The sequence below is a fragment of the Eptesicus fuscus genome, chromosome 20 (genome assembly GCF_027574615.1).
Source record: "Eptesicus fuscus isolate TK198812 chromosome 20, DD_ASM_mEF_20220401, whole genome shotgun sequence".
NCBI lineage: Eukaryota > Metazoa > Chordata > Mammalia > Chiroptera > Vespertilionidae > Eptesicus > Eptesicus fuscus.
This window is the reverse complement of record NC_072492.1, coordinates 18,729,861-18,741,960: the sequence shown is the minus strand read 5'-3', so window position 1 is coordinate 18,741,960 and position 12,100 is coordinate 18,729,861. Positions and strand designations below refer to the sequence as shown.

The window sequence follows — 12,100 nt, the reverse complement described above, 5'->3', positions numbered from 1 at the left end:
GCTCTCCCACAGGGCCCCCTCCTGTCTTCCCCGAGCTCACGCCGCACCCCGGCTCTCATTCTGAGTCCCCCTAATAAGCGACGACAGTGGAAGTGCCAGGGTCACGCCGGCCGGTGAGAAAAGCCTGGGTGTGCAATGCAGGATGATCACCCCCATTCTACACGTGATGGCAGCGGGCTCCACAGATCCCAGCACTGCCCTCCATGTTCCCAGACCTCTGACCTCTGCCCATGGCACTCTGACCCCCGGCCAGAGTCCCATCCCTAAGTCTGGATGAGGCAGGCAGTTGGCCAGGCCTCGGCCAGCAGTCTCCGCTCACCTGGTCACTGAGCGTGGCGAGCTTGCTCTCCAGTTCCCGCTTCTCTCGCAGCACCTTCTGCTTGTCCTCATATTCCTCCTCAAGCTGCACTTCCATTTGTTTTAACTGGAGAACCATGGGGACAGAGTAAGTCCCCAGTGTCTGGGGCCAGGCAGCCCCTTTCCTCCTGAATCCCCCCCACCCCGGGAAACAGTGGGCAGGGCTGAGCATGAATGACCCCAGAGGGGTCAGACCCTGCACGTGAGGTTCCTAGGGTCTCATAGCAGCCGTGGAGGGAGAGGAGTGATGGGAGGACATGATGGTGGCCCCAAGCTAGAGTGGGAGCCCTCGTTCCAGAGCGGGCAGGCCCCACAGAGTCAGGCGAGCTGACTGCACAGGGTGGCTCAGGGTGGGCTGCTGAGGAGCAGAGAACACTAGTCCCTCAAGGGCCTGAGTTTCCCTACAGACCCTGAGAGCACGCATCCCAGCTAACGTCAGGAGCGGAGATTCCTGGTCCAGAAGGGCAATGGAAGAAAGCGTGGCTAAGGCCGGGAAACAGAAATCCCCTTACTTTAAAGCAGTGATGGGGGAACCGGTGTTTATACTGACTGCACAGGTCAGTACCCATGGCCTTACCTTCTTCTGACACGACTGCCGGGCCTCCTCCACCTCCTCATCCCGACTTTCCATCTCCTTGGAATGGGTCTGTCTCATCCGCTCCATCTCCATCTCGAGTCGCAGCTTGGCCTGGAGGTGGGTGGGCGTAGAGACTGGGTTCCTTTCCCAGCAGCTCGCTGACCTCTGCCCATTGCACTCTGACCCCTGCCCATTGCACCCTGACGAGCAGCTTTCTCCAGAACCAGGAGCAGGGAATACCGCTGCCAGGAGTTCCCTTTGCTCCCGCCTTGCTCCTGTGGCTTTACCGGGGCAGCTGAACTCCCTTTCTAGGGTCCAGCCCAGGCCCAGAGAAGGCTGCTGGGGTGGGACCACCCTGAAGCTTTTCCACTTGGCCTCCAGGCTCTTGCTGACACGGTGGCTCAGTGGCAGCCGGGGTGGGCTGCCGTGCACCCTGAGCCCCTTCCCACTAGAGCTCAACCAAGGTTTGTTCTCGTGGAAAGCACTACAGAAGCTTAACTATCTTCACACTGTGGTCAGCACAGGTCAGGTGCTCCCACAACATTTGGTGAATAAGGGAATGAATGACTGAGTTTGAGATCTTGCCCTCCTCTGCCCATGCCTCAGGTTAGCTGTGGGGACTGTGGTGCCTCCCTTAGCCAAGCCTTCCAGCACCTGTTCCAGCATCTGGATGGTCCCCGCCTGCTCATCCAGTTCCTCTTCCTGGTCCTTGACCTTGGCCTCCAGGTCCCGGAGCTGTTTCTTGACCTTGGCCAGAGAGGCTTCATCCTTGGACTCTTGGGAGGAAATGTCCTGGAGCTCAGCCTCCAGGGAGATGACCTTCTGTGTGAACCCTGCAATGTCCATGTCTTTTTCCTGGAGCAAAAGAGAAGCTGAGGCTGGCCCTGGGCGGACCTGGGCCTGTGAAGGGGGCGGGGTGTGGATGGTGGGCAGCCCAACGCACCTCCAGCTGCTGTTTCAGGCTGAAAGCCTCGGCGAGGAGCATGTCCTTCTCTCGCTGCAGCTTCTCCCGCTGCAGCTTCTCCCGCTGAGCCTCCTCGTGGGCCTGCGAGAGCTCGCTGTCAAACCTGGGAGGGAGCACGGCCATAGCGGCCCCATCAGACAAGGGAACGGTCTGGGTCTCCAGCACCCAGAGGCTGCTGGGAAACGATGCCGCAGGTACAGATGGGATACAAGCTGAGGGGGTACTCCTGCCGCCTGAACGACGGCCGGGGTGAGGTGACAAGCCATGAAGGCCCTGCTCAGGAACCTGGTCTGGGATTGGTGGGGTGGGGAGGCATTCCATCAAGCTGGCCCAAGGAGCCCTTTCACCATGGGGGGCCTACGAGGACCCACAGACTGTTGCAGGGCAGAGGAGAACATCCTCTCCTCTGGGGTAAGTCTCGACCTTTTTCATTTCAACAGATCAAGAATGAGGGCCCCGGGTGAGGGCAGAGAGGGTAACAAGATGGGTAGAAATGGACATCCCGCTGCCTCGTCGAACTCACTTTCTGCAGTTCAGTTTGGCTCCTGCCCCCACTTCTCCGCCACTAGCCTTTGGCCAGGCCCACCTGCCCCAGCGGTGCGCCTGTCACCACCAGGACACCCCACTCTGGGCTGGAAGCCAGCAGTGCCACTGGCCCCAGCCGGCCCCAGGCTTCCATGGGTAAGTGGGGCCTCTTCCATGGGTAAGTGCACATCCACGGTTGGGGGCCTTTCTTCACACCTCCACTCCACACCCTTCCATTTCCTGCCCAGTGACTTTAAATAAGGAGCAAATGACTGAAATTCCTCTTAACGCCTTCCCTGAATAGCTAATCAGGTTCCTGTCGAAAAATGAACAGCTCCTCCTACCCCAACACTGTATCAAAAAAAAAAAAAAAAGTAAAAAAACTCCAGGCAGCTGAAACCTAATAAGTTGCCCAGTGGGGAGTGCAGCAGGCCTGACCGGCACTGCCATCGGGGTGCTCAGAGGGGGGTTCCCGCGAAGGGTGCCCGCCGCTAGGTAAAAGGGAGGGTGGGTGTAAAGATAAGAACTAGGGAAGCAGACAGTCAGGGTGCTGGAAGAAATGTAAGACCTTGTTTCCTCTCACTCTCCACAAAGCAGCAGCTCAGCCAGGAGGCCGAGGGAAACCTGGGGTCACTGGAAGGTCGGGGCTCTGCAGTTCTCACCTCCAGGGTGTGGGTGTGGGGCTGCCCCTTCCCATAGGCAACTAGTGTCCCTGCTGAGACCCTCTCCCTGCAAAGGACAGCGGGGTGCTGCTCCCACCCCCTGGGGCGCCCTGCTGTTCCCAGGGTGTGTGGGTTCCTCGGCGTTGCTAATAAAGGCGTCCCATTCCCATCCCCAGCCCGGGAAATTAATTTAGATTGGATTTTCTCCTGTGAGGGCTGCCCCCCTCCCTTGTGTCATTACCATAATGAGATGGAAGTGGCACGGTAGTTTAATGACATTAGTCAGGGGAGTGTGATTGTGTAGCTGAGGCAAGGGAGAGCCGGGGAGCGGGGTGGGCACGAGGGCAGGGCCCTGGTGGAGTGGTCCCTGCAGGGGGCCTGGCTGGTGCCCGTCCTTGCGGGGCCCAGGCAGGGCGACAAGGACTCTGGGGGAGCGTATCTGAGAGCAGAGGCCTGAGCAGGCCTTCGATGGGATGTGGTCTGAGGACTTCTCAGAGGTCAGGAGTAAAACCCATTCACATTCTGGACGAGTGACCATGCAGGCGAGGCCCCTGGCCACATTCAGGCCCTTTCTTCTTTCCTCCCTGCAGGGAGAGGCAGGGAGTCCTGTCTGGGCTGCTCTAGAAGGTCCTCTGAGCCCAGCGCAGGGGACCCACCCACCTCCTCTGCTTCTTCTCCAGCTCGTGGTTGCGGACCTGCTGGCCCTCCAGGTGCAGTTTGGTGTCCTGCAGCTCAGCCGTCAGCCGCTGGCACTTCTTCTTGAGCTGCTGCAGGGCCCGCTGGCTCTCCTCACTATCGGCCTGCAGATCCCCGAGCTAGCGGCCCAGGTGGGTGCAGGGTCATCAGCCATGGAGAGGCCCGGACGTGTTGGAGAAGGTGAGGAGGAGGCGATGGATAAGTGAAGGGGAAACCAGAGACGAGGGATGAAGTCAGGGACGTTCAGGAAACTAAGACACTCGAACAAGTTTGCCCTTGCGGGTCCCCGGCACTGAGAGGCGGACACGCCAATCCTCTCCTGTTGCTCCCAGGGCCGGCCTGCCTCTGGCCCTTCACTGGGCCACCATGTGGGACCCAGCCCCTCGCTGCCCTCCCGGGCTCAGGCCTCCACTGCTTCGGGCAGACTCACCCGCCTCTCCAGCTGCCTCTTGTTCTGCTGCTCCACCTCCAGCTTGTCCTCAAACTCCTGCTGGAGCCGCTTCTTGGTGAAGTCCACCTCCCGCACAGCTCGCTCATACTTCAGGCGCCACTCGCCACCTGTGGGGGGGGGGGGGCAGACAGGGAGGCCTGAGCCTCTGAGAGTCCCCAAGAAAGGGCAGGGTGGAAGAAGGATGGGGCAGGGAGGAGCAGCAGGTGGAGTCAGCCAGAGGGACTCAGACATGTCTCTGGAGTGATGGCTTCGTCCCAAGGTGGAAGGAGCCAATAGCTGGGACTGCCAGACCTCGGCCCTCAAACACGGTCATTACCACGGTTATTACGGCCCTCCACGATAATCCCCTGCATATATTGGCACCTCTACTGTCCATTTATGTCACTATAGCCTCATCACAGAACTCTACGAAGGGACCCGCCTAGACAAGGAGTGTGGTTACCCAGGGGTGGGCATCAGAGCTGCCACTCAGGCCACTACCGAGCTGCCCCAGCCTCAGGCCCACCTGCATCATCATCGTCCACTTCCCCGTTGATCTCGGCTGCCCGGATAAGACGGGCCTCCATCACCTCCATTTCCATCACCTCCATTTGCTTCTTCAGTGCATCGTACTGGGTCTGCAGGAGAGGGGGTGAGGAGGTGTGCCATTCCATCCCTAACTCAGTACCCGCCACGTCCCTGAACCACACAGACCATGGTCACACGCTTACCCACGGCAGACAGAGGAGCTGGGCTAGTGGCAAAGATGCCACTTGTCCTTGGGGGGAGCTGATGGGCACTAGAGTGCGGCAGCCGCTAGAATGGCTGTCTTCACCCCGGCCCTGCCCTCACCTGCAGCTCCTTCATCTCCTTCTCAGCTCGGAGCCTCTCCGCAGTCTCCGCGTCCAGCAGCTGGGAGGCGGACTCTCCCGTGTTACGTTCATCTGTCAGCTCCGATGTCAGCTCTGAGATCTGGGGGGGAGGGGAGGGGGGGGGGACAGAGGGCAGAGGGAGATGCCACCAGTTACCAGTTACCAGTTGAACTGCCTGCCTCATTCAGCCGGAACGCTGGGGGGCGGGTGGGGGGAGGGGGGAGGCCTCCTAGGCCCAGCCTCCCTGTGGCGGTGAGCCAGTTTGTCTGGTGCTAGGAGTCACTCACCCGGGTCTCCAGCCGGTCACTGTTGAGCCGCAGCTCATTCCGCTCCTTCTCCACTTTCTCAAGCTTGCTCCGCAGCTGCTGGATCTCCTCCTAGGGTGCAGCGAGGAGGGCAAAGTGAGCCAGGGGCGCTGCGAGAGGTCAGGGCCCAGGATCCGCACCCTTGGGGTGAACAAAGCTGGCAAAGCTTGGGGCCAGGACACAAGGACACAGGAAGCCACTGCCTTCCAGGGGTGCCCAAGATTTTATCCTATGAGGCTCCCCAAGGGCTCAGCCAGCACCCCAGAGGGAGGCCTTCTGTTTGATGGGCACACTTGAGGGTCACCAGCTCCCCGGACTAAACAAAGAAGCACGTGGGAGCCCAAGCAAAGCTGGTCAGACTCCTGCCCATGTGGACGAACTGGGCTTTTCCCTCCCAGTCACCTGGGCCTCCCGGGGCTGTTACGCACGTCTTTGCTCCGGATCTGCTCCTCGGACAGCTGCACCTCAATGAGGGGTCGCACGGTGGTGAAGAGCTTCCACCAGGGCCAGTCCTTCACCCCTTTGTTCTTCTTGATGTTCTTCTGCACACAGCGGATGGCCAGGTCCTGGATCTAAGTTGGGGCGGGGGTGGCGCACAGTGGGGGCTCTCAGTACCAGGCCCAGCCAGGATCCTCCCCACTGGGCTGCTCCTCTGGCCACCTGCCCTGGAGTCAAAACCCCCTGTGCTGCCCTTTGCCCCCAGCCTCCCTGCCTCCCTCAGAGAGTGGGCGACAGAGACGGGCCCCCGGGAGCACTGCCCTGGGCACCAGCCCCTCCGCCATCATTAGGAATAACTCCATTTGCTTTATTTGCTGCCTGATCATTTCCAGCACCCTGGCCTGCAAACGCTATAAAACCTAATCTTGCTGAAACACAGAGGCGGCGGTGCTGGCTGTTTTATGGACTTGCTAATAAGAAAAGGAGTCGCTGACACAGCTCCTTAATCTTCATGGAGCAGCCTGTGACCCTCAGCCCACCTTTGTCTGGGCCCTGGGCCCCCACCCCGCCCTAACTCTTGGGCCAGGCCACATGGTCTCAGCACTGAGCACACCAGCACTCTCGCTGGCACCAAGGGACTGCCCATGCCCCAGCCTGGCCCAGGGCATGGTGGCCCCCGGAGGTCCCTACATCTTCTCCCCCATAGCCCCCAGACCAGCCTCCTGCCGCTCCATGTTCCCTCGAGCCCCCCCCCCCCCCCCCCCCCCGGGAACTCAGCTCTGCCTGGGAGGCTGGGGAGTGGCCCGGGGGATGCCCCTGGAGTAGCACCTTTTTCTTCTTGAAGTGCTGCCGGGCCAGGTAGCCCCTGCACGCCGCCTGGAACAGGGTCAGGTTCCTGCTGGTTTGCTCGTCCCGTTGCTCCTCTAGCCGTGCCAACGTGCCTGCCCGGAAGAACACCTGCGGAGAAGCAGGCCAGGTGAAGGCAGGAGCCTGGGTGGGGCAGCCCGGCGAGGAAACCGAGGAAACCGGGAGCAGGCGCAGGAAACCAAGAGCCTGAGAATCCAAGGGTCCGAGACAGGAGGGGAGCTGAAAGGCGAGGGCCAGGCTGGGGCTGGGAGGTTTTAGAAGGGGAGGAGTAGGTGGGAAATCTAACTTCAAAGAGAGATGAAAGGAGATGGAGTCAAAGGAAGGTGTCGGGAGGAGAAGGAAAAGCAGCACCACTGGTCAAACGGGGAGAGGACACCCCTCAGCCACATCGACGGCGGCTCTTCCCCCAGGACTGCCAGCAGCACTGCCCATGCCCCCTGTGCCCACCGCCCACGGCAGGGCCCAACCACACGCTCCAGCTGCCTTTGGCATCCAGCTGCCTGAGGCGAGGTGAGTGGGTGGTGTCCGTGGGTAAGAAGAAGAAGGTCCAAAAAGCAGTGTGCAGAGAAAGGGGGTGGGGAAGGGGAGGGGGCCCCTTCTCTGGACCCTCCCAGCTCAGTTTCTTTCATGTGCCAACACCCCACCCCCACCCACACACCCAGGTTTCATCTCATGAAGAAGCCGGTGTGGTGGGCGGAGGTTGGCCCAGTCAAGGGACCTGTCATACAGGTTTGGGGGCTGGAGGGCAGATGTGAGAGCAACCAGCTGGATGCCCCCACACCCAGCCTTTCTTTTCACTCTTGGGTGCCCTGAGCTGGAGCTGGGTACATGTTTTCCTACTAAGAGAGGAAGAAGAGGGGGAGATGGTCAGGTGAGAAAAGGCTCTAGTCTCCTTAGAGAGGGCAAAGGGACAGGTATATGCCCACCTCCACCACGCCCAGGACACAAACAGTTCCCTTCGGTGGGGCAAAGAGAAGCCGTGAACTCCATGGGGAAAGACTCAAGACCATGAGGTACAAGCTCCAGGCCTCCCTTCGGGGGGCCAGTGGGGAGAGGGCCTCTGCTTTCTGTGGAGAAAGCTTTGCCTCTGGCGACGCCGAGGAAACCTAGTCCCCGGAGGCTGGCCCGGGAGAAAGGCAGCTCAGTCTTCTGTAACACTTTCCCCAACCCCACACGTGGGGCCGAGCGCCTGGCATCTCCCATGGACCCCGAGTCCCGCCTGAGCCTTGATTTCCCACAGCGTGTGAGCCTGCGACCCTCCCAGGGGCTAGGGAATAGCCACGCCCCTGTGCTGGTGGCCAGCAGGCACAGTTGTCTGACTAGGACAGACGCAGTGAGGTGCCAGGTGGGGGACAGGCAATGGCCCAGGAACACACACGAGAAGAAAAAGGATGGTCTAGAGCCGTGATCGGCAAACTGCGGCTCGCGAGCCACATGTGGCTCTTTGGCCCCTTGAGTGTGGCTCTTCCACAAAATACCACGGCCTGGGCGAGCCTATTTTGAAGAAGTGGCATTAGAAGAAGTTTAAGTTTAAAAAATTTGGCTCTCAAAAGAAATTTCAATCGTTGTACTGTTGCTATTTGGCTCTGTTGGCTAATGAGTTTGCTGACCACTGGTCTAGAGGCGAGGGCAGGGAGCCTCCAACCTGTCTGGAACAGCTGTGTATGTGTGGGGTGAGGAGTCCTTTTGAGTATTAGGTGAAGGCTCAGGCCGTCTCCTCCCCAACATAGCCATCCATACAAATTTCACACGCAATAACCAGAGGTTCTGAGATCCCCCACCTCCTTGCCTCAGACTGAGACCCCCCCGCCCCTTTGAAATGATATGACCAACAGGAAGTCCTTGCTCGCCACCCAGTGTTAACCACACAAGTCCTAACCTTCTCTCCCAAACCAGATGTGAGCGAACTTCTGCTGCTGCCCCTAATCCTGCCCCCTGGGGCGCGACTGCCTCAGCTGGGCACGGGGACGATGCAGAGGGACTGAGATGGCAGCCAGGAGGAGGACCAGCCTGGGCAGGCCCTGCCCTGCCCAGGACGTGCCTTGGAGGAGGTGCCACCCCAATGCCAGCCAGTAGCAGCTCAGCCTGCCAGAGGGGCAGGAGCCCACCCGGGGGAAGACCAGGAGGCTGATGTGAAATCGTTGACTGCAGGCTTCCCAGGGAAGACGCTGAGCCGGCAGCCCCAGCTTAGAGACAGCTGGGGAAGGGGAGAGGGAGGTGAGCCAGACAGCAGAAACCCAAACCAGAAAAAGGACGGAAAGAGGGCGGGATGCAGAAGACACAGAGGCCCAGGAAGGAACTAGGATAACAGAACCAGAAACGAAGGAATGGAGACCAGCAGGGACTGCAGGGCCCGAGGGAAAGCCAAGGACGGCAGAGGCAAAGGTACAGCGAGGGGACTGCAGCGGGATTCCCGGGGGGGGAGGGGGGGCCGGAGGAACCAAGGACGTGCCTCCGCGTGCAGAACGGAGAGAACAGCATGGACAGACCATACTTCAGCTTTTTTAGGAGCATCCCCTTCCACCTCCCTCTCCCCATGAGGCCCTGGGACTGGACTTCCTCCCTGTCTGCTGACAGATGCACAGGCCCAGAACCCTCCGTCTGGCTCCCAGCGCCTCTCCCTCCCACTACAGCCCTTGAGCACATACGTGGACGCTGCTGGTCAAGCCTCCCGGTCGCGGGAAAGAGTGGCCTGCAGGGCTCGGCGCACGGGAGGAATGCTCAGCTGACCCTCTTGTGTGGTGGTGCGGCAGACTGGCACCCGGGGCCGGGCGTGCCTGCCTTTTATGTGCTACGTTCCATTCAGATGAGGAATTCGGCCCGTGGGCAGGTGGCGGCAGCACAGCATTTCCATGTCCTGCTTGCCCTCCTGGGACCCTGGCAGCCCCAAGGGACCTGCCACAGGGGGCTCTGCCCTCCCGAGTACTCTGCCTACTGCCTTCCCGATTCTTCCAGCCCTCCTCCCTCTGGCCTCCCCACTCCCCACACCAGGACCCAGGGCAAGTTCAGGGCCACTCTCCAACCCACTCCTCCCTCCTGACATCACAAGGTGTTCACGGCACTGAACAAGCCAGTTATTCAGAGGGAGGAAAATCAAGTTTGCTGCAGCTGGAATATCGAAATTCCTGGCCCCTCGCCCTAACGAGGGCAGCTTGAGAGGAAGGACTGCCCCAGAGTGGCTGGGGTGGTGGACAAGGGGACTCACTCGGGGGGCAAGACGCAGAAGGGGCACCAGGAGACTCCTGGAGTAAGACTGAGCAGGCAGGGCAGCCATGTGGACAGGGTGACCAGAGAGTGAGGCCCGACTGCCTTCCTGGGGGGACAGCTCACCCGGCTCAGGCCCATGCAGCAGCTGCTCTTCTCCAGGTCCAAGGACTCCAGCAGCTCCTCCACCGCCTGCAGAGAGAGAGGTCTCTGTCATGAGCCGACCCAGGGATTCCCCATCCACAGAGGGTTCCACCCAGTCACTTAGTCCTTCCTTGTCTTCCACTCAGTCCCTTATTTGTGTCACTTTCGGTGGCTTCCACAGGGTCAGGCATTTGCTAGATTCTGGGGATATAAGGATACAAGCGATCTTTTGGGTGTTGTGAGACAAGTGAACTAGTGAAGTACATAGAGGAGGAGGCATCTAAGTCAGCCCAGGGGATCCTGGAAGGCTTCCTGGAGGAGGTGTAGATTGTGCTGAGTCTTTAGATACAAGAATTAGCCAGACAAAGCAGGGGAGAGGGCATTTCAGGCAGAGAGACTAGCATGAGCAAAGGCTCGGGAAACAGAAGACAACAGAATGCGCTGAGAAAAGTAGTTAGTATAGTTTGCAGTGAAGTGGGAGCAGTTAGGGTACAATGAGGGAGGTGGGCAGTAGCCAAAATAGTTGGAATCTGTGTGATCTGAGAGGTCCTGGAGGGTTCTCTCAGTAATGACATGATCTGATTTGCATTCTAAGGAGATATCACTGGTAGAAGGGCAGAGGATGAGTGGAAACCCCCTTAGGCAGTTACTGCAATAATCTACAGGAGAGAAGGTTACAAAGAGCCTGACCTAAAAATGGGGGGGTGGGAGGGGATGCAGGAGATGTTAAGGAGATAGAGCCTTGCCAGGTATGGGGACCGGTAGAGGAGAGGAAGGAATCTAGGGACACACTGAAGTTTCTGACTTATGTAACTAAATAGACAATGGCGTCATTTTCTAAAGTAGAGAATACAAGAGAAAGAGTGGGTTTTGGAAGCAATATCATCAGTTTGGTTTGAATATGCTGAGTTTGAGGTGCTATATGGCACACCCGTAGAGAAGTCCAGAAATAAGCTGGATAAAAACGCACGTCTGGAGTCCAGGAGAGAGGCCTGGGCTAGAACTATTGATTTGGGAGTCATCAATACATATGTGGTAATTGAAGTGATGGGTGTGAATTAGGTTGCCCTGGAAGAGGATGCAGGATAGAAAACACATAGGGCCAAGGAGAGGGAGACCTTTATTTCAGGGGCACGTGGAAGCAGGGAAGCTCAGAAGTTCTGAGAAGGAAAGAATAGAGAGACGAGGGAAAGCCAGGAGTGGCCGCAGATGGGCTGAGCCGAGATTTTCAAAAAGAACAGAGTTGTCCACAGAGTCACATGTTGTGGAGAAGCACAGAAAAGTGCCCGTTAGCTCTGGCAACATGAAGTGCAGGAGGAGACAAGGAGGCCAATCCCAGGGTGTCGGGGATGGGAACCAGGCAGCTGTGGGTGGAGGAGTGAACGGTGGTGGGGTGGGAGGACGCGACAGGAGAGGAAGTGTTGAAGGTACAGGGCAGGCAGGAGACAGACAATGGGTCCGGCATGAGAGAGAGGTAATGGAAGGCTCCTTTCTGACAGCAACGTCTGTGGGAGGTTTCTCCACTGAGAGAAGAGCCAGCAGAAGAGAGGCCGAGGGAACAGGCGAGGAGAGTTACCACCAAGGGAGCAGGTCTCCAGGGAGACCACAGGGAATGGGACTGGATGAGGGAGGGATGCTTCTCCCACCCACAAAGGAGGAAGGAGGCACCTGAAGAGCAGTGTACAGAAGACAGAGGAGGAAGTTGGAGCCTCGATTTTATTAGCGTTGAGAGGCAAGGTCAACCCCTGGCCAGGAGACCTGGGCAAGCACGGTTGGAAGCATTAGAGGAGAAAGGTGGAGAATGGAGAGTCAGGGAAGGAGCTTAGAATTGGGCCCAGGTAAGGATGGGGCACAGCACATGGAAAACTTGCCAGGCCACCCCAAGGGCCCAGTGGGGGCTGGAGACCATGAAGCTGTAGGAATTCATGTCCACATGGTTGTATCCTTTTCTCCCACAGCAACTTGGCAGCGCTAAACTGAGGCAGGTGGATGCCCAAAGACTGGCCCTTCAGGGTGGGGCTGGGCAGGGCAGGTGCCAGGGGAGGCTCAGAAGAGCTGA

The 12,100-nt window shown here is 58.9% G+C and overlaps 1 protein-coding gene across 1 annotated transcript in view; it reads right to left on the bottom strand.

Moving 5' to 3' along the window:
* Positions 1–12,100, bottom strand: part of MYO18A (myosin XVIIIA) — a 96,503-nt gene that overhangs the window by 18,136 nt on the left and 66,267 nt on the right. The window contains exons 21-32 of the mRNA XM_054709050.1: positions 10,024–10,089; positions 6,655–6,783; positions 5,817–5,960; positions 5,371–5,460; positions 5,064–5,183; positions 4,738–4,849; positions 4,212–4,339; positions 3,746–3,900; positions 1,878–2,001; positions 1,589–1,789; positions 935–1,045; positions 320–424 (exon numbers count right to left, since the gene is read on the bottom strand). Of these exons, the coding sequence (XP_054565025.1) occupies positions 320–424; positions 935–1,045; positions 1,589–1,789; positions 1,878–2,001; positions 3,746–3,900; positions 4,212–4,339; positions 4,738–4,849; positions 5,064–5,183; positions 5,371–5,460; positions 5,817–5,960; positions 6,655–6,783; positions 10,024–10,089 (1,485 nt within the window). The remainder of the gene's footprint in view (positions 1–319; positions 425–934; positions 1,046–1,588; positions 1,790–1,877; positions 2,002–3,745; positions 3,901–4,211; positions 4,340–4,737; positions 4,850–5,063; positions 5,184–5,370; positions 5,461–5,816; positions 5,961–6,654; positions 6,784–10,023; positions 10,090–12,100) is intronic.